The 23,654-nt window shown below is 37.9% G+C and overlaps 1 protein-coding gene and 1 long non-coding RNA gene across 3 annotated transcripts in view; one reads left to right on the top strand and one right to left on the bottom strand.

The window, feature by feature from the left end:
* LOC145822504 (uncharacterized) overlaps positions 1 to 6,954 on the bottom strand; it is a 32,245-nt gene extending 25,291 nt beyond the window's left edge. The window contains exon 1 of the long non-coding RNA XR_014363826.1: positions 6,877 to 6,954. This is a non-coding gene — a long non-coding RNA (uncharacterized LOC145822504). The remainder of the gene's footprint in view (positions 1 to 6,876) is intronic.
* A 3,052-nt stretch (positions 6,955 to 10,006) lies between these two features.
* LOC114269948 (TLD-domain containing nucleolar protein) lies at positions 10,007 to 20,269 on the top strand. Of its 2 annotated transcripts, none has more exons than XM_028211328.2 (8): positions 10,007 to 10,593; positions 10,692 to 10,794; positions 10,873 to 10,977; positions 15,201 to 15,286; positions 16,051 to 16,292; positions 16,465 to 16,645; positions 18,106 to 18,289; positions 19,769 to 20,269. In XM_028211328.2, the coding sequence occupies exons 1-8, from the start codon at positions 10,541 to 10,543 to the stop codon at positions 20,072 to 20,074; spliced, it is 1,260 nt and encodes a 419-aa protein (XP_028067129.2). In that variant the 5' UTR covers positions 10,007 to 10,540; the 3' UTR covers positions 20,075 to 20,269. The 2 variants fall into 2 exon arrangements, with proteins under 2 accessions (XP_028067129.2, XP_028067128.2); XM_028211327.2 differs by having other exon boundaries at positions 16,456 to 16,645.
* Positions 20,270 to 23,654: the final 3,385 nt, after the last annotated feature.

Below are 23,654 nucleotides of genomic sequence, written 5' to 3'. Positions count from 1 at the left end.
CAGTAGTTCCTTGTCCGTGAAGGTCAGGGTTGGTGAAGCACCACCCGGGAATACCAATCCCACAAACTGTTCGGGCGTTGTATCAATCGAAAGCTTAGCCTTGTCCATGGCAAAAAAGGCGGCTTGTCTATGCACCCTCGTGGCCATAAGGAGTCCCAAGATAGAGATGTCTGCTTGAATTTCTTTAGCTGTTTCAACACAGCTTCCTTCTCTAGCAGTTTGTCTTTTTGCTTTTCTGCTTCTTTGTCTTTCCCGGACGCCTCCGGCTGGAACAGGTGTGGGGGCTTGAAATACCGCCCACTCCGGGTCATATGGTTGACCTCCTCAATATACCAAGTGTCATTTGGGAGATTTTATCCCCAGTCTTCATCGGTATGGGCCAGACGCAAATCGTCGTCTTCCTACCATATGCCCTCAGCAGCCGATAGACAACTATCTAGCTCTGCTATAGTTGTTTTTGTGCTCACAACACATTTTGTCCCCACAGGACCCTTGGCTTTTCTAGCCCTGTCATCATTCTCGATTTTCTCTTGTTCGAACCGCCGCAGTGCGTCCTCCTGTTTGGTGTCTGCTGTACACAAATTGCCCAAGTCCCGAGCAAAATTCTTCACACCGGTGCTCTCCGGCAATTCTTCCTTATTCTCGACCCTTCCGGCCACTGTAGATGTTCCAGTTTCTAACTGTCCCTGTTTCGGCTGAGACTCTTCAATAACATCTGGCTCGTCACTGAGCCACCCTGTAGCATTTGTCGCTCCATTCAGGTCAAACCAATTGACGCTCACATCCCCTGGATCCTGCTCGTCAAAGAACTGCAGATTAGCAATGTCCTCTTCAAGCTCCACTAAATCATCCAACCCCTGACTTGGCCCGTCTTCCCGAACCACATTGACCCCTACCCAGTTGGCAACTCCACCATTGGCTTAGCCTGATCTGTTGACACAATATAACCGTACGGGTTGTATGCTTCCTCAGTTAAGCTCGCAGATCTCTCACGTTCTGAACCAACATTCCCATTCTCCTCCAAGGTCACCCCAGCTTTACCTTCGACAGTGACCACCACTGGCTTGGGTAGGGTTAGGGAAGTGCTCATCATACACAAGTCCGTGCTATCTAGAATGAACACCTCAGGCTTGGGTAGGTGGGAGGGAGTGATGTATATAGTGGGGTCATACGGGACGGCCATGATTTGAATCAGGTTTATCTGCCTGGGTGGAGAAGGGGGGTTGTTATGTGGTAGAAGGGGGTTTGTGGTGACGTTTGGTTTGTCAGGAGGTGTAATCAACTTGTTATCAATGAGATCTTGAATCTTATGACGTAATCTGAAGCATTGGTCAGTATCATGCCCATGTTGCTGATGGAATGCACAATACTTGGCTGGATTGTGTGTAGGAGGGAGGTTATTTGGCAGTAGGTGTGGTTCCAAGGGCTTCAGATGCCCTTTTCTTATTAGAACCCGCAAGGCTTTGGGCAGGGGCATGTAAAGTGGAGTGAAGGTTCTCTGGCTCCTAGGCGGGTATTTTGCTGGTTGTATGGTGGCTCCGGATGTGCTGATGAAAGGTGTGGCTGTTTTTGAGGTGGTGGTGATGACCATGCCCACGTCAGAAGTTCTTGCGGCTGCACTACTACTTGTAGCTGCATTCAAACCATGTGTAAATGCCCTCTTGGGCTGCTCCTTTTCCTGGTCGATCAGACCTTGTTTGATAGCATCTTCAATCTGTATCCCTATCTCGTGCAAGTCAGCAAAGGTGGGGAGGGGTAAGATGATCATTTTCTGTATCAGCTTGAGTTGCAGGTTGTGCACAACCATTCTTATCTGATCTTTTTTGAGTGGCCGAGTTGTCATCATGGAGGCCTTGGCCCTCCATCGAGTGACAAAGTCAGAAAAGCCCTCTTTCGGCTCTTGCCTGGTTGCCTCGAAATCACGGGTCGTGACCTCGATTTGGGTGTTGTAAGCATATTGAGCGATGAAAGCCTCGGCCATCTCTTCCTAGCTCCTTTTCATTGAGTCTTCCAGTTTGGCGTACCAAATAGCCGCAATACCCGACAGGGTCCAACTAAAGAGAGATAGTTTTTGGAGTCTAGTTAAGCCCATCGGGCACAGAATATCCGAGAACAGCCTCAGATGAACCATAGAATTGCCCGAGCCATCAAAACGGTCTATGTGGGGCATCTTGAATCTATTCGGCAATGTCACCGCCGAATCTGTATAGCCATCCTCAATGTTCGGGATCGAGTTAACTCCCTGAGCCCGTTTGAACATCTTTTCGAGCTTACTCACCTTCAGAGCAGTTAGATCAACCTCAAATTCAAACGGCGTGTTCACTGGATTAGCCGGTGCTTTAGATATCTGAGGTGGGATTGGCGGTGGGACTGGCCTTGTAGAAACGTCTGTATTTTCCTGGACGTTTGTTGTTTCCCTGGGTGTTGGAACCCTAGATGGGGGTGGGGGTGGATGCGAAGCAGATGCCCCGGCTTGTTGTGGTTGCTGCTGTTGTTGGAGCCTGGCAATCAGTTCTGCCTGTTTGGCTACAACCTCTACCTGATGTGCGGTAACCACTGCCTGGCAGGCAGCATCCCGCTGCATGGCCTGCATGGTCTCTTGGAGTTGACACATCATGTTTTCCATACTGATTGAAAACTGATGATCTATCTGAACAGGTGTATACCCTCTCTCTAAGGTAGAAACCAAAAACTGATCCCAACTGCACATAGGTGAGGTAGACACTGACCGCTGAACTAGAGACTGCTGTACTGATGCTCTATGCCTGACTGCCCTCCTTCTTGTAACCGGGGGTAATGAAGCAAACACTGGTTGTCCGCTAATTAGATCCTTAGATCGGAAAAGTCTCCTTCCTCTAGTCCAAAGTGCTCGGGGAATAACTGTCTCGTCGGAAGCAATGATGAAATACTACCTTGCAAAATAGAAAAATAAAGCAGAAAAAGGAAACAACAATAAAAAAACGGACACCATTTCGGCTTAGATAATGACAGCACACAGTTGATAATCATAAGCTGGACAATCTGTACTCAACACTGATTTCTGCCCCCAAATCACTGTCTCAATACTGATACCCTCAAACACTGATGTCCTCAAACTGATATCCAAACTTGTAAACTGATACATGCATTCCTATAGAGACATACCTTAACAGCACATAGCAAACAAGTGAGAGCCAAAATACCCTTACGGTGGGGTATGGTTTCCCTGTCTTATCTTGTCAGGAGCTAGGGTATCACTACGCATGCATGTGGTTTCAAACAACTTACATTCGGGTAAGCAACCTGTCCTAGTTTGGAATGGTCTCTATGGCTTCTGATATGTAACTAGGTCGATTGGTCAAGAAGGGTGCCTCGGCAAAACCAAGGTTTGTGTTTCCATCGTGACAGAGCCCGTAACCGGTCAGCCTTATGGCAAGCTTTTCCAAGCAAGCCTCCGGCAAACCATTCAGGAATAACAGACGGCAAACACTGTGACTTAGGCGCACCAATGCAAATGCAATGCAAAGAAACACATACATATAGATAAAACAACATATCATGAGTTCGAGTCAAGTTTTCTAAATCCCCAGCGGAGTCGCCAGAAACTGTAGACTCGTCTTTCTTCGCGCGCCCCCTCTTTTCGGAGAGGGCGCGAATTTGTCTTACTATAGTTCGGACTCCTGTCACGGTTCTAAATCTAATCTCACAAAGTGAAATGTGAGACTGATAAACACCAAAGAGTCCAAATCTGGCAATTGGTTTTGGAAAATCAATTTGAATAAAAAGCGCCAAACATGGACTGCTTTGCCAGATTACAGAGTTGCCACCTAAATATTTTATTTTTGAAAAATTTAGGAAACCCTGACTCGTGCCAAAGGCCACGTGTCTGTCATCACTAAAGTTGCCTCGGCTCGGGAACTTTGGTACGAGAGGGGAAGGTCCTGAAATGAGCACCCCCGCTCGCCCGATCAAAGGATTGACCTCTACTAAGCATGATATGTTGTTTTATAAACCATGAGTTCTTATTCTGGTTATTAATGTAAATTGCTATGTGATGCACAAAGCATACAAGTATAGACTCAATCATGAAAATTGGAAGAAAACAACTCATGTTTGTTGTGAAAATGGTTTAAAGGTGCTACTCGCAAGTAGGCTAAAGCATGGATTTGCCACCCTCAAGTGGGCTTGAAAACATGATTTTGCCATTTCGCAAAGTGGGCTTAAAACTCGCATTTGATGAATTGTCCAAATTCAGGCAATCTAGCCTCCACCCACAGGAATTCAAGCAGTTAAGCACTTAAGCAAATAGCCTTATGGCAAGCATGCTATCATGGCAACACTCACACTCATGCAAGTATGCTAAAGTGTAAATACTTACAGTGTACTCCGAGCCAAAACAGAAAACTAGTTAGAAAACAATGCATGATCCTAACTATACAAAATGCCTAATGCAACACATGCAAAATGCAGCTAAATAGGCTCGGCTATCTAAAATGACATATGAATGCAACGATTTGATACACGTATTCAAATAGGTATTGAAATACGGTGCAGTTTGAATAATGCGCCGAGCCCGATGCATGCAATACAAATGAATGATGCACGCATGCAAAGCATAAGGTATGCTAATCGAGATATGCCCTAAACTAACCATCAAAAGCTGATAAGTAAAAGGGAGAAAGAAGTGGGGTTGGAAGACATGCACACACACAAGCACGCTTATTACAACAATGCGCCCTCTCGAAGGAGGGTCCGAATAAATAAGCTGACTAGCTCCGCTAAGCTAAGCTACTTAATACAAAACAACTAGTTAACTAACTTAGCTAATTAATTATTACAAACCAAATGAGATTGAATAACTAGCTAATCTAAGCTAATTAGAATATTATAAAGACGAATTAAATTAGCTAAACACATTAACTAATTAATTACAAAACCAGTAAATTAACTAGCTAAGTAAAGTAGTAAAATGACCTCGGGGGAGGGAGACATGCATGCTCGGTGTGCTTCGCCCAAAAATGCATCGCCTTGCTGTGAGTTGCCTCTGTTTGCAGACACTGTGATCTCAGAACATTGCACAAACTTTTAGATGGCTTCTGCCCCAAAATAGGAGCACTTTGGACAATTTCTCCTTCAGGTGGCCAGCCGGCCACCTCAACTGGTCGGTAGGCTACTTCAACTGGCCGGCAGGCTAGTGCAAATGGCCGACCGACCACTTTTCTTTCCAGAATTCTACCTTTGCTGCAACAGAGAGCAACAGTGCCAAGACAATGTATTTGGCAAGAAATGTGTGTACTACCACCCTCCTCATCATTTCTCAAGCTCAAAGGAGTGTGGTACTTGGCTCTCAAGCCACCAATCAAGCATCTCAATGCATGATGACTGGAAAACCAAGCTTATACAAGCTTAGTGAATGCGTACATGAGACTCAAAGTGCCTCCACCCTATCATGTATGATCAAGGGTGTTGGCAACCAAGAAATGCAACACGTTTCATCACTTTGAGTATGAAAGATCTTGCATTTCTTGTGTTTGGATTAACGTCCGATCCAAACACATGCAATGCAGCACACATATGTTATCTTGGCATATTTTACTTGGCTCAATTCTTGTTTACTCATTTACATTACCAAACCATTCCTTAATTGATTAAGTTCAATTGTGAAAAGTCCTCTAATTTGAAAGATTACCTAAGCTTCGAGTGCCTTGAGCATGACGAAAGTATCATGCTACTGGTTGGTAGAAATCCTCAAGGGAGGATTAAAACCAATAGGCATGAATGCCTCAAGTTCATGCTCAAGCCAACAAGGGGCTTAAGGCCACTTTCAAGGTGAATGAAAATTTGAAACAATGGAGTGCAATGACACACATTTGAGCACTGAAATAGCATGCTAAGTGACTTAAAAACAATGCAAACAACTCATGTAATGCATACTCAAAGGCTTAACTCATTAAGCTAATGAAAGGGGTTGTGCCACCACCTTACAACACAAGCCTCAAAGGGCTAAACTAAATCAAAACAGACATCAAACATGCCAAAACAGTGGCCAAATCATGCTGAGATTGAAGTTTACAAGGCAAGAAAATCATGCATACCAATTAGCCAACAAGCAAGGCATAAGGCTTAACTCTTAGAAGTAATGAAGGAGTAACACATGCAAGAGTATGAAAATGGTATAAGCTCTGAAATTACAAGCTAAATGATGCCATATCATGGAAATAACTCAAACAAAGCATGCTAGAGAGCCCAAAACATAAAGCTAGCAAAGCCAACTAAACCATAGCCATACAAGACAAGCCTCAAAGGACCAAGGCCATTCAAAACAAAGCTAAAGCATGCTAAAATAAGGCCAAAAATATGCTGGAATCAAGCTAACATATGCTAGAATGATGGACTAACTCATTAGGCATTCAAGGCTATTAAACAAGATTACACTACAAGTGTAAAAAACAAGCAATAGGTGGCCAAACCAGCCAAAAATAGAGTTGGAGTAAGTCCAAAAAGTCACAAAAACATACTTGAACTAAGCTTCAAAAAGAAAGAAACACATGCTCACTTGATAGGCCATCTATGCATACAAACAAGATACAATGAGAGGGGACCACCCCCCTCTTATTTTGAGCCTCAAAACCAACTTTCTACCACTAAAATTCCTTTGAGTTTCAGTGGTAGAAAGGCCAAACAAAGGTGATTACAAAGGCTAAGAAAGGTGGCTCAAGAGGCTTTATAAGCCAAAGAGCAAAGAAGGGGAAACACCCCCTAACCAAACAAGACTCAAATCAACATTTTAAAGCCTTAAAATTAGAGTTGTTAAGAGGTTAAAACCAACCTTAAAATAGCATGCAAAGGTGATCAAACACTTAATCAAAACAAAGCTTAAGAGGGACAAGTTGTTACCCTTGAAGAATAGCAGCAAGACAGGTCTTCCTCTGAGCCAAAACCAGCTTTTGAGCTCCAAACAAACCTTCAAGAACCTCAGCTCCAAGGTAGTGGTGTTTGATTAGGTGTTTTAGTGCAAATATATGAAGAAAATACACTTTCAAGCACAATATAGCGCAATATATAGAGAGAGAAATTTAGCGCTAAAATTTGTCAACCTCTCTAAAGGGGGAGGGACCTCCCCTTATATAGAGCAAGCAAGCAAAAAGGCTTGCTTGATCCCTCTATACACGTATATGGAGGATGAGTTTCAGTGAGCCACAGCTGGCTCAAAAGATCTGAAAATATCTAAAAAGAGAGAAAATTGGCTGCTGGCCAGTTAAGGTGGCCGGCCAGCCACTTCCCCTAGCCTATCGACCACTTCAAGTGGCCTACAAGAAAGGAAAGTGGCCAGCAAATGCCACAAGTGGCCGGCAAGGCCTTCTTTTCCCCTAGGCAAGAGGCAACAAGGTTTGGCCCAAAAACAAGGCCAAAACACAAAGAGTTAAGAGGCTCAAAGACAAGGCGCTCAGTCGAGATCTTCGGGCGCTCAAAACAAGCACAAACATGCGCAATCATCCAGTGCACAATCGATGACGTCAAAGTCTTGAGGTCGGTCAAAAATAGGGTGTCTACACCAACCATTACCCCTCTGCCTTTGGTGTCCCCTCCAATCAAGAATTGAGGTCTTGTAATCATTAACCAATAGCTACCCTACCCCGTTACCCCATATATAACACCTCCAACCCTCTCTTACCGCCATTCTCAACCCTTTTCTCTCACCTTCTACATCTACAATGAAACCATTATCACCCCCACTACAACATTCTATTTACCTTTCTTACCTACCACAACAATGCAAATCCTATATCTTTTTTGCACATCTTCTTCATCTCTTATAAATCTCACACTCTTCTTAAAAAATCTCTATATTTACAGGCTTAAAGAGGGGAAAATATCATTTATTGTTGATTTTAATCTTAGAGTTCACAAAGAACAAAGGGATAGTAATGGTAAAGAAATATGAATATGAAGGTAGCGATGGCATGTGAAGAAAGAAGAGGATTGCAAATTGCAATGGGAAAAGAGGAAGGCAAATAGACCAAAATAAATAAATAAAGATAAGAGAAAAGAAAATGATGAAAGGCTTATGTGGCATCAGAAAGGGTGAAAGATAAATAAGTGGAATAAGAAGAGGCTAAAGAAAGGCTTAGGGTGGTAAGAGCATTAGTACCGGGCTCTTCAAAATTTTAGTCAAATTATAACTTAAAAAGTCATTTTTCTATTTTAGCTAGTTACTCCGCTGCATCAAACTCTCTATTTTAATTCAATCCTATTAAAATATTTGTTATTCTTTTTTTATAATTAAATTGATGAGTTAAACAATTCTTATGTTTTTACAAAAGACAAAACTGGAGGAAATGTTAAAAAAATAAAAAAATAAAAAATTGTCGTTGATCGGCAGGTTGACCAGTCGGACTTCCGGACAGATGTTCGGTCATAACTCCGCCTATTGTAGCGATAAACATTACCTCGCATGTTGTAGCGAGGTACTGTAGCACTCGTATATTAGCGATAAACATTAACGAGACTGATACAGTCTAGTTTTGATGAACAGTATCACTAATTTAGCTAAAAAATGATTTTAACTGGTTTGATAAGGATGCTCTAAGGGAGTGAAGAGGGCATTAGCAAGACTGGAGAAAGAGAGGTGATCATCACAGATAGAGAAGGTAAGAGAAGGGTGACCTATGATGATGAGATTGAGGGAGGAAAGAGGAAGAGAGATAATGGAAAAAAAAAATTAAAAAAAAAAGGGAGGGCCATTTTTTTGTCATTACAAGACTTGAATTCCACTTCTTTGTTCCATTTTTTTTAAATTTATTTTTGGGTGTAAAATGATTAAAATAATTGTTAAGAAAATAATTAATATAAAAAAAATAGTTTTAAAATAGGAAAATATATAATACAAAATCAAAAATCAAAAACTATTATCAATTTAGTAGGATTTTTTTCCAAATTTAATGATAGATGGAATAAATGGTAATTATACTTACACCACAGTTCTATTTCATTACACCTTTTTTTTAAAATGTTCATATTGTCTCTTTACACACTCCATAATTCCACCTAATTTTCTTATCCTTAATCTCTCTCTTCCCTTTACACTCAACTTTCAAACCTTACCTCATCTACCTCGAACAACCATTACTATCTCTAACCACCACCCTGCAACCATTGCAATTACCACCTTACAAGCCCCCACCACCATAACAACTACCTTTGTAGCCCTCCAACGGCCCTAATTACCACATTCTCAATCCCTTATCGTCTCAACTACCATCTTTGCAACCCTCTTACCATTGTGACCCTTATCATACAACTGTAAAATCTTTCCCAATCTCCTTTGTTGTTACAGTATCTTTTGTCGCAATCTTTTTCTCAATTTACCATTTCTCTTCCGTAACTCTCCTTATAGACATTCTCTATTACAATCCTATTTTCCTCTACGACCAATCTCCTCTCCAGTAAAGCCTTGCAATTGCACCTACTTGTATGTGTAAGACAGAAAGAGAAATATAAGGTTTTCCAAAGGGAGCCGAAAAAGTAAAAAAAGAAAAGAAGGTGGTTGTGAGGTGATAGTGAGAAAAAAAATCGGCTGAGGGTGGCATAAAGGTGGGTAATAGCGGTAGTGGTCCGGTGAAGGTGGTTGAAAAGATGGTGGATGAAATGAGAAATTACGTATTGTAATTTTTAGATTTTGAAGGTTCTTTTATTAGATAATTTTAGTTAATTGGGGTGTAATGAGATAAACCCTCCATGGCTACCATTCCCCCTCCATCTCTCCCCATTCTACTACAACTTCCACACTTCCCTTGCTAACCTTAATTCTTTTCCATCCTCTCATTACCTTCACATTGTGTTTGGTTGAAGAGATTTGAGAAGAAATTTAAAAAAGAAAAAGAGAAAAAATATGTGAAATTAGGTGAGATATATATATATTTTATTCACATTTTATTTACCTTTTATCTGCTTTTTTTTTAAAAAAAAAAATTCTTTATTAAAACTCCTAACCAAATACAACGTTAGTCTGTCATTTGCCTTTCCTATCCATAGCCACCATCATGGTCATCCCCCATCACTTAAAATTTTTGTTCTCTCCATCCGGTGTTCCTTTCCTGCAAATCCTAACCACTGCAATTACCTCAATCTTAGATCCCTCCTAGAAGTGATCCACCTCAATGCAAGGGTTCGTCTGTACAAGTGCAAATTGTGAAACTATAATAACCCAATCTTTTTGTTGAATTTCGTTTTTACTAACATCAAATATCAGAAAATGTAAAAATAAAAAAGGGGAAAAACAATAATATTAGAAATTTTACAAATTTTATTAAATTTTCTACTAAAGGTTTGGGTGTAAGATCCACTCTCATGTAAAACTTTTAATAAAAAAATATAGTAAAATTTTTAAGATCTCTAAAAAAAAAAAAAAAAAAAAATGGTTCATTTTGATTCCACAGATTTATAATTATCTTTTCTATTTATACTTAACCGTTTTCTCAAAAACCAAACAGAGCCTAAAGCTGGAAAATAGCTGCCACACGGCACCGCAGAACAAAGAGAGAGGTGGAGGAGAGGAACGATGGGCAACGCTCAGTCACCTTCCACCGATCCTCGCTTCTCTTCTGCCACCAGGTTTCTCTCTCTCTCTCTCTCTCTCTCTCTCTCTCTATATATATATATATATATAAGGAGCTCATACAAAGTTCACTTTTTTTTTTCCCTTTTTGTAGAGCTTTCTCCCAAAATGAGCTCGAAGATCTCAAGACCTTGTTCGCATCCCTCGCTGCCCAATCTCAAACCAACAACCACTTCATCTCTCCCACTGTTTTCAAGGTCTCTCTCTCTCTCTCTCTCCCTAACTTCCAATTCTTCTCCCAAACTTAAATTGTAATCTCTCACCTCTCCATTTAGGCGTATTTTGGGATTCATGGTTCTCTTGGCGATCGAATGTTTGATTTGGTCACCCAGAATCGTCATGATAAAAAACTCACATTCCAGGACCTTGTAATTGCTAAAGTGAGTTCTTCATCATTGCTTTTTATACTATTACTTCATAGTTTCTGTGATTCTGTTAACCAATTGATTGATTTCATGCTATGGGTGTTTGGATGACACTGTCCTGTTTTCTATTTGTTTAGTTGGGTTTTTATGGTTTTTCTTGCTTTCTTTCTGAAATCGTGTAAAAGTCCATTGAACTAAATCAAGTTGAGTGTTGGATTGAATTTCTTTCTGTCCCAAAGGATTAATTATACAACATAGATATTATAATGCCTTTTAATTTCTATACTTTTTTTGGGTGAATAAGTCATTTAATTACTATGCTGTGTTACCAGAAAAAGCTAATACCCTAGCAAATTACTTATTGGTACACATGTTCTGAAATATGGTACACTTCCGTTCTAAAACGGTAAATTTAGTTTTCCGAAGCTATCCCAAAAGTTTTTTTTAAATATATTTTCTTAAATGTTACCTTATTATGAGGGGGAAACAAATCAAATATAATGAAGCAAAATTTAAGGTGAGTTAAGTTTTGATAAGACAAAACATCAAAAATGAAAAAATAAATAAAAATAAATTTTACTAGATGCCTAATAGTTAAAAGAAAATTTGTTTAGAAGTACCTTAAATTTTTCAGTAGAATATATACAAGTCCACTCTTGTCGTACCACATTTTAGAGCATGTGGCGTACCACGTTCCTATTTCCGTTCTGCACATCAGAACGATCCACATTGTAGGTAACATGGTTACTGCATTGTCTTAGCTCATAAATGGTTCATTTAGGCTTTTTGAAAAAACAAGTACGTGTGATCAGTGATCCTGATGCTGGCATCAGCATGAACTGAAATCATTTTACTCTGTACATCTTAAGACAAGGAAGTTCAATCTATGTTGGACTAAAGGGAGCTCTGGAATATTCATGTGTTGATTGTGCTGAGTTGGCTTGTGATCTGCTGAACTACCCATCACACAAGCAAAAGTTGTTGTCTTTATCACGATGAGCTAGAGCACATATGCTTGGCTCACTTTAGTTTGCTCACATTCACATTCACATTCGTAGAGAGTCCTAATTGCTTGGAATCATATGCACAATTTTATTGTTTTTCTACCCATTCAACAGTATTCAGGACCATTGAACTCGTTAAATTGCTGGGCATCTGGTCCGTTTCACCTAATTTATTCAAGTTTTCCCTTTTTTCTTTTTGGTCTTCCTCATGTTCATGTAGTAGCATATTCTACTCGAGTCACATCACTTTTCTTTATTGGTGTGTACATTAGTCATTGTTGTGCAAATAGGGGCATTGTTTGGTGCAATGTTAAAAGCTTTAGCTACCAAGAGTGATAACCTGGCTTGAGCTACCTTATATGATTTCACCAAAAAGTTCCAAATAGAGGCCAGTTTCTAGAACTCATTAGCAGCAAAAAGGAAGTCCGTGTGAAACATATTGGTGGGCTTCCCAAGTGGAGCTAGAAGGAAATTGTTACTTCTAAAGTAAGCACCATTAATAAAATTAGTTCAGGGTGTGGCCTTCGGCCTTTTTTGGGTAAAAGTTGGTTAAAGATCAATAGACAAATGTGAAGTTGAATGAAGACAGGAAATTAAGGGATTTTGCACGAAGTAGGGAAGAAGTGTTTTGTCAAATTTCTATGATCACTGATTATTATTGTTGTTAATTTTCTTTGGATCACTTATCAGGGGTTATCACGTGAAAAAAGTTCTATGTTTTTCTAATTTAGAGGTTGGGCTCCCTTTTGTTATTTATTTTTGATAGCTTAGATTGTGAGTTTTATGTTTCTTTTGCTGTGTGTTCCTCATGTGAAATTGGCCCTACCCACCTTATTTTTTCAATTAATAAAATTTTACTCATTAAAAAAAGAAAGCTGCAATTACCATAACTGAGAAATAACAGGAGTTGCAACAAGAAAAATAAAGTGCTGGTGTTACTGACAAATTGTTTGAATTGAAGGATGCAATTGAGATCTCTATTTCTAGTTTTATGGCCATAATATTTGAGAGTTCCTCATATTTGGAGATGCAGGCCGTTCACTTTTTCTTCAAAAGCCTTGGAAGATATCACAAGGGTGGTCATGGATAGCAAATATATAATAAATTTTAAAAAATACGATGTTGAAGAAATTGTTGCAACATGTAGAATCATGTCAGAATGACGCCTTATCTGCTGCTGTGGGTAAAGTATAGCTTTGGAGATACCAAATTCTGAAGCTAGGTTGGTCAGCCCAACTTTGGTTATTTATCGGTGGAATATGCTTGTGTATATTGTTTCCTCTCCACTTAAATTAGAGCCATTGCATTATAGATAGATAATGGAGCAGAAATCACTGATCTTTTTGGTTTGATGGAGGCAAAAATGCAGTGGTTCATTATTCTTCAGGAATACAATCATTTAAATTGAATTTTGGTAGGGAGATGTGTTGAATCACTCCAATTTATAAGAGCCAGTGATTGATCTTTTCAAAATCTTGGTTAGGCTCATTTTTGTGAATTTTAGACTCCCCAACTACGATGTTGATTCTCCTACATTACGGGTTGCCCTCACTACATAGGATTTTATGAAGTGCTAGATGCTTGTTGGCTTCTCTGCCAAATTGTGGTGTTCCTTTGTCACACATTGGTAGTTTTATTCTTTTTTCAGTTCTCTTCTTTTGAGTATCTTGCTTCCTCCACATGAATTGGTTCTCTTTATAAATATGTCCTTCTCTCAAAAGTGACTTGTAACTACCTCGTGTCATACATGCAATCTTGGAGTACTCAATACCACCTATGCCTCCGCCCTTAACTGTCACATGGCTTAGAGAATCTCCAATCCTTCACCACATCCTTCATTGAATTTAAATTTGATGAAAATTTGGTGAAAATGAGATCCAATTCATTCACCAAATATTTAATCAAATGAGGGATGAATAAAATCTTTCATCAAATTTTCATCAATCCTTTTTCACTTAAGTTTGATGAAATTGCTAAAAAATGAAGGATTGGAAATCAATTTTGTTTCACCTGATTTGCTTAAAGGATGTCTTTGGGATATGTTCTTTATTTTGAAAAAGATTTGATGAAAAGTTGATTATCACCATTGGAGTAAGCTATATATCAAATCAAGTTGTTGATATAAATTGTTGAACAAATTTGATGAAGAAAAAGGTGAAGGGTTGGAGATGCTCTTATAGAATTCAAAATCATGCTTTTGATTTGGCCCTTCATAAGAACATGGATGATGCCCTACTGGCTACAACTTTGTAATTAACATTTGCATGTGGGTAGAGTATGTGCATGTCCAAGTGAAAGTGTGTCGAAAATCTTAACATGCTTAAAGAAGAACCATTGCAAGAAAATATGTACCTATGGGTAATATAGTCCAAATTTTGTTTTAATTTTTCTATGCACTGTCTTGCTAGGGAAACATATTAATTTTATTCATCTTTTTTGATGCATGTGGAATTGAGTAGAATGTGTTACCAAGACAATATGAAACATTCTATGTAGAAGTAGGTTAAACAACATATGTTGTGTTGACAAGCATTTAGCAATCATTTTGACGATGTTGAAAGAAGCATGAGGGAAGTGATAAGTGATGTGGAAAAATAATACCATTTGGTTTAGTTTTTAAATTAACATTTGGATCAAAAAATCAAAAAACATGTTTGATTTACCAGTTTTCAAAATTGTTTTTTTCTCTCTCCTCTCTCCTCTCTTTTTTTTTTTTTTATCATTAATAAATCAATCAATCACTTTTTCTCTCTCCTCTCTCATTCTTACATTCTACACATCAATCAATCAAATTTTCTCTCACACCCATCTATTCAACTACAAAAATAAAAAAACTACAAATCATTCCAAAATTATTTTCAAAACTCAAAACCAAACAAATTTTCAATTTTCAAAGCTCTTTTCAACAACTTATCTTTCAAAATACAACTCAAAATTTCAAAAACTAAACCAAACGGAGCCAATAAAATTCATGGCTTATAATTTAGATTTTGGAAAGTGCAAACTAGCCCAGGGAAAAAAGAAGTGCAAACTAATAATATAGATGGATGGTTGCAAACCTATAGGAAGCATGCTTTTAAGTTTTGAAATGTAAATTTACCGAATAATTTGGGCAAGTGCAGTCACGTGTTCATATGTATGCATATGTGATTACGTATATTGGGTCATGAATATATGCATCATAATGCAAAGTTATGTGAACTTAATCAATTTGCTTCCATTTTTATATTGCAGGGGACTTACGAGAAAGGAACAAAAGATGAGATTGAAGAGTTTATTTATCAGTTACTAGATGTGACTGGAGATGGCATCTTGGGGAGGTAGAACTATAAACACTTGGTCTTTTAGCCTGGGGAGGTCAATTAGGGTTCTTTAGTCTTAGGACTCTTTGGCAGATTTATAGATTAACTGTGTATCTAAAGAATTTTCTTCTTTGGAGATTGTTAAATCCACAACCTTTTAAGACATATCCGAATTCCCTCTTTTACAACTTTGGACACATATATGTGTGTGGAAGGGAAGGGCTATGGATTTTAGCTATCTTTGATTCTTTCATACCATTGAAAGATCTACAAAAGGGGTTTGTGCTGTACACTTTTGGGTCTCAAAACTACGGATAAGACAATCTACCTGATGCTTGCTTCCAGTGAAGGACAATAATAGAAATGGGGCTCCATCTGCTGTCATTTTCAAAAACAAGTTTTTGATTACAGTTTCCAAAAATGGAATTTTAAAATATTGAAGTAGGACCATCGGGATCTCAGTTGTGGATGAACCTGAGGTTTGGAATTATTGTTATTAATTTTTTTTTTTCACTTTATACAAAATGGCCCATAGAAGAAATTCTTGAAAAGCATTTAAAAATTGCCCTGCATATATGCGTTTAATTTTTTTTTTTTAAATTTTTGGTCTTTGTATTATATTTCAGTTTCTCCATTTTCAGAAATGGTGATTAGTCTTAAACCAAAGGGATCTAAATTATTAGTGGTTGGTGTTCTATTTCTGGCATAGACTGTTAAGGATGAGAAGTCAATAATTTTTGCTATTATAACTCATACATAATCTTCCAGTCAACTTTTGTCAGGTCTGATGTAGAATCTGTTTTAACGGTGATGCTTGATGATATATTCTCTCAAAGAAATTCTGAAGCTGGATCAAATTCACATCAAGTCGTCATCAGTATTTTCCTCAATGCTGCAAGTTTTTCAGAGAGTGGTGAAGGTAGTGCTGAAAGTAGTATGTCTTTTGAGGATTTCAGAAAATGGTGTGCACTTCTTCCATCAGTCAGGAAGTACCTTGGAAGCTTGTTGTCACCATCTGATCCAGGTTTTTATTGTTTAGGTTTCATTTTCTTACTGAAGTAATGTTTACCAGATTCTTGAAGATAACATGTATTATTCAGACCATCTCCAACAGTATTTAAATGGATTTAAGTAAAATGTTTTATATTTGTTTTCCTTTTCTATTAATGCAAGACTTCTTTACTTAGGGAAGCCAGGTTCTCAAGTTCCTCGTCTACTGCATTTGGAAAATGTTGAGTCTAATTTGTTATTATTGAAGAAGGAATATGCCTGGCTTATTGGAGGAGCCCTTTCCCAACTAGAGCTGGATGAATGGAAACTTGTGTATCATAGTGCATTTAATGGACTGAGTTTCAACACCTTCCTGGGCAACATATCGTAAGTGGCTCGGTTATTTTGTACACTGTTCTAGTTGCTCTAAAGCAGTATTGAAATAGATTTAATGGGAAGTTCATTTGTTTTCCTTGTACTTGGTGTTGGTTGAGAAGATTCCATTCTTCTTTCAGCTTTTTGTGCTAACTTTATCTTGGAATTGAAGTTGAATGATGTAATGAGTACAAATTTTTAGATAGCCTCAAGTTTTTTCAGGCTCTTTAGTTCCTTGCTTGGGAAGGAAAACTCACCAGGAGCTGGGGAGAGTTTTGATAAAATAAAAAGCAATTCCATTTCAGTATAACATATCAACTGAAAAGTCCTATTTTTGGCACCTACATTTGTCTTGGAAGTGGTTTATTGCATTTTATTTATTTCATTATGATTAGGATACTTGAAGATGGAAAAACATTGTATGATTGTATAAAAATGGTGGCCCGGTAACATATTAGGATTTTTTTCCCTCTTCCTTCTATTTTTCTGGTCACTTTTTGCATGAATTGCTTGTTTGCAATAAATCTGCTGTGGATGTGGATATTTTACGAAACTGAAGTTTTTATTTTCATTTAAGTAAATAAAAATATATTTATATGGTGTGTCCCTGTCGTGTCATGTCTTGATTTTTTAAAATTGTCATATCAATGTGTCCATATCATGTCGTATCTGTGCTTTTAAAAATTATAAATATTGTTGAACATTTTTTGATTGAAGATACTGGGATTAGTTTTAACCCATCCCAAATTAGTAAATTGCATTCTTCTATGGCTTTTGTTTCTTTTTCTTCTGTTTACTTGTTCAATAAGAATTTTCGTTATATATATATATATATTTTTTTTCAAACTAAAAGTTGCTATTCACAATTTCTGTTATGGCAATACTGAAACTTTTGTTAATAGGCAAACGGGAGTCCTTCAGGTCTGAAACTGGGATTAAGTAGGCTGATGTAATTGTCATGAAATAATTAAAGCAAGTCTTGTGTTCCAATCAATTGAGATCAACTTCATGAATTCTTTTTTTTCATTCTGCTTTGTCAAGGTTATATGTTCATTTAATTAAAATAAATTCGTTTACTTTTTCACTACAGCATTCATGTTAGTTTAGGTGTTATTCTCTCCCTAAACCATTTACTTGAAAAATTAAACGGTGGCTGCTTTTCCTGAGGCCCTAATTGTTTGGTTGGCTTCTTCAGAACTAGATGCTGTTCTGAGACCTAACAGTTAGATAGACTTATCATGATTCATGGGAATGCCATCAGTTCGGATATCAGATTTGAAACTACATTGTACCTACCCTTGGAGATCATTATTTTGTAGCTACTTGCTGCTTTTTTTTTTTCTTTTCTTTTTTTTTTTTAAATGAAAAACTATTTTATACATGCTTCTTTTCCATTTGTGTTTCAGTTTCTTGGTTACTGCTACTATCTTTTAAGTAGGAGTGGAATCAGTAATTGTTCAATTGAATTGCAGAAATGATGACGGCCCAACCGTGTTGATTATTAAGGATAAAGAAGGTTACATATATGGAGGTTATGCATCTCAACCTTGGGATAGGCATGCTGATTTCTATGGAGATATGAAATCTTTTCTCTTTCAGCTATATCCAACCGCGTCTATTTTCAGGCCCACTGGAGCAAATAGCAATTTACAATGGGTAAGTCTGTTTGGTAACCATTCCGTTCGCAGTTTTCTATTTATATTTAAAAATTGTCATATAAACTTGTTTGGTAAGTTTTTGATTTATAAACAGATCTCTCAAATTAAAAACTAAGCTAAAAATCATAAACTGAAAAAATGTGTTTACAAAAGTAAAAACTGAAGAAAAATGCAAAACGAACACAGAAGCAATGTGGGAGGAACATGGAGGACCTCGTGAGTTGTTCGAACCACGGAAGCTTTTTTTGTTTTTAAAATTTTTCAAACATTTTGTTCAAACCAAATGTGTTTTTAGTTTTTATTTTTCTAAAAATAAACAAAAACTAGTTTACAGTTTTTTTTATAAACATAAACGAAAAACGTAAATGTTAACAAATGTAGGTTGCGTTTGGTAGAGCTTTCTAAATATGATTTGAGAGTAGGAGTTGTATTTTGAGTCTGTGAGTTTTGAAATTATGATTTGAGTGTGGAAAATTTGTTTGGTGAAAGAGTTTTGAAAAGAGTTTTGAAGAGAGTTTTGAATTGAGTGGGGAATTTTTTATGTGACATGATATTTGATATAAAAACTTATAACTCATAACCAAACATACATCTCAAAATTCTATTAAAGCACATAAAAAAATTTAAAAATTCAAAAAATATTTTTTTCGAATATATAAAAATTAACATATATCAATTGCAAAAAAAAAATTATTTGCACTGTTCTGGTCAACCGGTGGGATGTCCGATAGGACATCCGGTGGGACGACCGGTTAGTCCAAATTTTCCCGCCTTCGACAGAGTTTTCAAAAGTGAGTGTGGAATTATGATTTGAAACTCCTAAACAAACGTGAAACGTGAATGATATGATGGAATTGTATTTTGAGAATACAACCAAACAGAGCCATAGTAGTTGAGGTATTCTTGTTTTGAAGTTCCTATATAGAAGATAATTCTAACCCACCTTGACAGTCAACGTGAAAAATCTCAACATCCCACAAAGAAATAAATATTGATGTGTGCTAATGTAAATATACTACATAGCAGCTATCAATTTCTATTTTGAAAGGTTCATACCTTTTGGCCTTTTGGTTGCTGCATCTATCCTTTGGTTTTTTTGGTACGCTATGGAGTGGTATGGTCATGAAAAGAAAATGGGAACTCAGAGCTGTGCTTTGAGAGACAACACCAATTTTTGGAAGGACACATTCTGGTTAAATGGTTGTTGGTTAAACATTGGTATCTGATGAAGGTAGTGTCGATTTATGGAATTAGTTAAAGCATAAAGAATCTTATTTTAAGTTGTACTTTGTCACTTGGATTGTATTGCAGTTCCTATAAAGTGTTAATGATTAAATTGAAAAGCATGGATGAATTTTATTGCATTTGTTCTTTAGTTGACAACATGAATAGTATTTAGAATGAGCCAATTTGTTCTCTCTTATTTAATCCTAAGCCACAATACTGACGTAATTCTTAAAATCTCTGTAATTGGCAGTGTGCTGTGAATTTTAGTTCAGCGAACATTCCGAACGGCATCGGTTTTGGAGGACGGGTGAATCACTTTGGCTTGTTTGTTTCAGCAAACTTCGATCAGGGTCACACCTTTGCCTGCACTACTTTTGGGAGCCCTTGCCTCTCGAAGACCAACCAAATATGCCCAGAAGTGATTGAATGCTGGAGGGTTGTGCCAAAAGGAGCCCAACAAGAAAGGCAAGATGCTGCAAAAGGTACTGTGCTGGAGAGATTTAAGGAGGACCGCCATATGCTTAACATGGTTGGTCTTGCTAATTCAAGCGAGTAACCTCCTGATTGCCTGTCATGCCATAACGGAATTATTGCACCTTTGGTTGCAGTTTTGCGACAAGCGAACTGATCATTATATGGTTAGGAGCTGGTAGCAGTTAATACTTTTGAGGCCTGTAACATATAAAGTTCCTGATGCTGTTTTTCTGAGGAAAAAAAAAAGAGTATTGAATGTCAAATTGATTTTGATAAAGTTTGTTTCATTTGTAACTTAGAAATATTTTTAAACTTTTGACAGTGTTCGCTGATACAGCTTCAGACTAATAGTACAATCTGGACATGATATCCCCATCTGGGAGGTGGGGGGCGAGGTACAAAATGGAAGATTAAGAGGGTATTGACTATGTAGTTCATGCTTAGTGATTCTAAGCAAATATACTAATTTAGGCACATTTTAAATGTGGGATAATATGCGGAGCCATGTTTGTTTGGAAGAACAAACATGGAAGAACTAAATTAGGTGGGATCAACATTCTTAAGGCCAAAGACCTGGAGATTCTTGGATTGTATATTCTAGTTCATAATTGAATTGACTAATGATTATCCAGAGACAAAATTTTATTAATTTGGTAATTTACTCTATCAGTTCAAATCACTCTTTAATCTCTCATTTTGTATTTCATTTTTGGGATTCAATAATTCCCCATATGGGTTATTTTAAGTTCAGATGGACTGCTATGTATTTTGTTAGATTATTAGTCTGATTCCAATGTGATGTCCTCAAACAAAACATGGATTTAAAGGATAAGTAATTCCTAGTGACTGTTGGAATAATAGTTCTTGATGGAACAAATATGGCCATATACTTGTAGGGTTAGCAAAAAAAATTAAAAACATTTTGTAAATTGGTCCAATTTAATCAAATTGTATTGTTTGATTTGATTTTCTCAATGCATGATTTAATCATGATTCTTAAAATAGACAGATCCATGATTTATAATTATGGTTCTAATTTACATACATACATATATATAATTTATAGTACGAGTTATGTCAATCTCCCTCCACTGAATGCAAAATTACTTTAAGGAGAAAATAAATTAGGCAACGCAAGTTCAATACAACTGAAATCACTTGTCGAAACACCTTCAACAATCCCAGTTTTTATATCGTCCACCTCCATTAACCTGAACATTAAAATAAAAATACATCAAATTACAATTCTAAACAGTTTTAAAGTACATTTGACTTCTTAAGGTAATTTTGCATTCATTTCCACTAACAGTAGCAGCCACTAAATATATGGCACCCTTTTGAATGCTTCCAACATTTCCCAACAGTGTATCTTTGTAGTCCGTCCAAACATCAACTGGGAAGAACCGGTCTACAACTTCTATCCCGTGACGAACGTACTCTTTGTCCTTGGCACCAACGAGCTTGAATCTCATTTTCTTTAGCATCCAAAAACGGTCGGACTGGTCAGGATCAACAATCCAGATCTCAGGATTACCCTCGCCAACTCCAATAAATATCTTGTCAGGTGTAGGGACGGAATCTGACGGACTATTGTCACTGATGACAAAAAACAACAGGTGGTGGGCCACAGCTTCGTCCTTAGCATCCTGTCCCAATTGAACATTACCAATGAATTTGATACCCTTAATCACGATCTTGTCTGATTGACAGTTAGATCTCTTATTACCCAACTCAATACCATTAAGTAATCTCGTCACGCCTTTATTATCAAACTTAACGTCCCTTAATTGTTCATCGTATAGCTGTAATTTCCTTACTCCCCTCTTAGTCTTCTTAATAAATCGGGGAATATTCTGAACGTACCGTCTGCGAACATACTGGGTCTTAAAAGGTGCACGGCTACGGTAACTACTCCTATATCCACTGGCTGCCGGTGTCCTTGACCTCCGGTACGCAAGGGGGGTCCGGTAATGGCTGCTTCCTACTCCTTCCATTTTTTATAAATAACTCCAAATCTTTTATACGAACACTTCTACAGGATCTGTTACCTCTGCTATCCCTTCTGTTCAGACACCTTAGCATTGATATTTTTGCCCTCTGATCTTCGTACACCGGAACAAACTTCACTGGAGCTCTCCGCCGGCTCTCTTCCCACAGTCCTAGTTGCCACGTCAAAAAGCGATCTACACACATTTGAGTGAACTGCCCGTAATTCTCGGGATACTCTTCTAAGGAGTACAACATTGTATACCAAGTAAATCGACAAAATTGGCAGAAAGAAAAGGAGGGACGAAACAAGGTACCAGAAAATCACCTCAGTGTAATAACTCTCCAACTGCAAAAGCATATCTCTCTTATCTCTCTCCACCGACAAATATCTGAGGCTGGACCCAGATATATAGACAGCTGTAAATACGAAGATTCGAAATTTAAAATTTGAATTCCCGCCCATTACTGTTCATTCACGCGGAATTCTGTGCACCTTTGCTTTATATACAAGCAAAACCACCACGATCATGACACGTGGGTGGATAGGATATGGCCACGTCTACTCACACCAAGCCCCGGCTACTCACACCAAATAGTGATTACTATTTGGTGTGAGTACAGATTTAATCTCTGCCTTACACGTCACCATCCGTACGTCCATAAACGGATGAAATTGCCTAATGGGTACAATTTCAACAGGGGGGCGCTAGTAATATTATATATAGCGCCCCCAGCTGGTGTGACCTCCCCCTATATAAAGCCTCGACAAATAACATTCACATTGGTGTAAGTTAAGTGTTAATCACTAAGTAAGCTAAATAATGCCTCGCCAAGCCTCTTTCCGTTTTTATGTCAAGAATGTTTTCCTCACCTACCCACAATACCCATGCCCAAAAGAACAACTCTTAGAACTCCTCCAATCTGTCCTCCAACTAGCCTGTCAGCCATACTACATACTTGTCGCAAGGGAGCTCTATGAATATGGAAACCCTCACCTTCATGCCATGGTTCAATGCACGAAGAAGATCCAAACCTCCAACTCGAGATTTTTCGATCTCACTGGAACCAATGGGAGGATCTACCATCCAAATATAGAAAAACTCCACTCGTCAACAGCAAGTCGACAGTATATACAGAAAGGGGGTGAGTTCGTTGAATGGGGAGAATTTTCATCTAAGGGGAAAAGTCCCTCGAAAAAAAGAGACGAACTCTGAAGGGGAATACTTGGCGAAGCAGAAACGGAGGAACAATTCTTTGCTCTCTGTAAAGAAAGATGTCCCACCGATTACGTCACAAAATACCCCCAATTAAAAACATTTTCCAGGGATCATTACAAAAGAGAGAGGCCCCCATATACTAGCTCTTTTAATTCATTTCCTTTCTTAAATGAAGAAGTAAAAAAATGGGTAGAAAATAATATTTTGTTTGTAAGTCGAAATTGCGTTCAGTACGAGTTATGTCAAAATTGCTGTCTCTCCGTTTGGAGGGAAGACGATTTCCTTAGATTAGGGATACACAAAAATAATATAAACAATTTATATACTGACGAAGAACTCTCCTCCTCCTCTGATAACAGGAACCAGAGCAGAGGCCCATCTGCCCAATCTCCCTCTACCTCGAAGGACCCTCAAGAACAGGCAAAACCGCTTAAGCCAGAAGCCTCGGACGACACA

The sequence above is a fragment of the Camellia sinensis genome, chromosome 3 (genome assembly GCF_055761805.1).
Source record: "Camellia sinensis isolate YWXY chromosome 3, ASM5576180v1, whole genome shotgun sequence".
NCBI lineage: Eukaryota > Viridiplantae > Streptophyta > Magnoliopsida > Ericales > Theaceae > Camellia > Camellia sinensis.
Note: the sequence above shows the minus strand (reverse complement) of the source record. Positions and strands in the feature narration are given on the sequence as shown.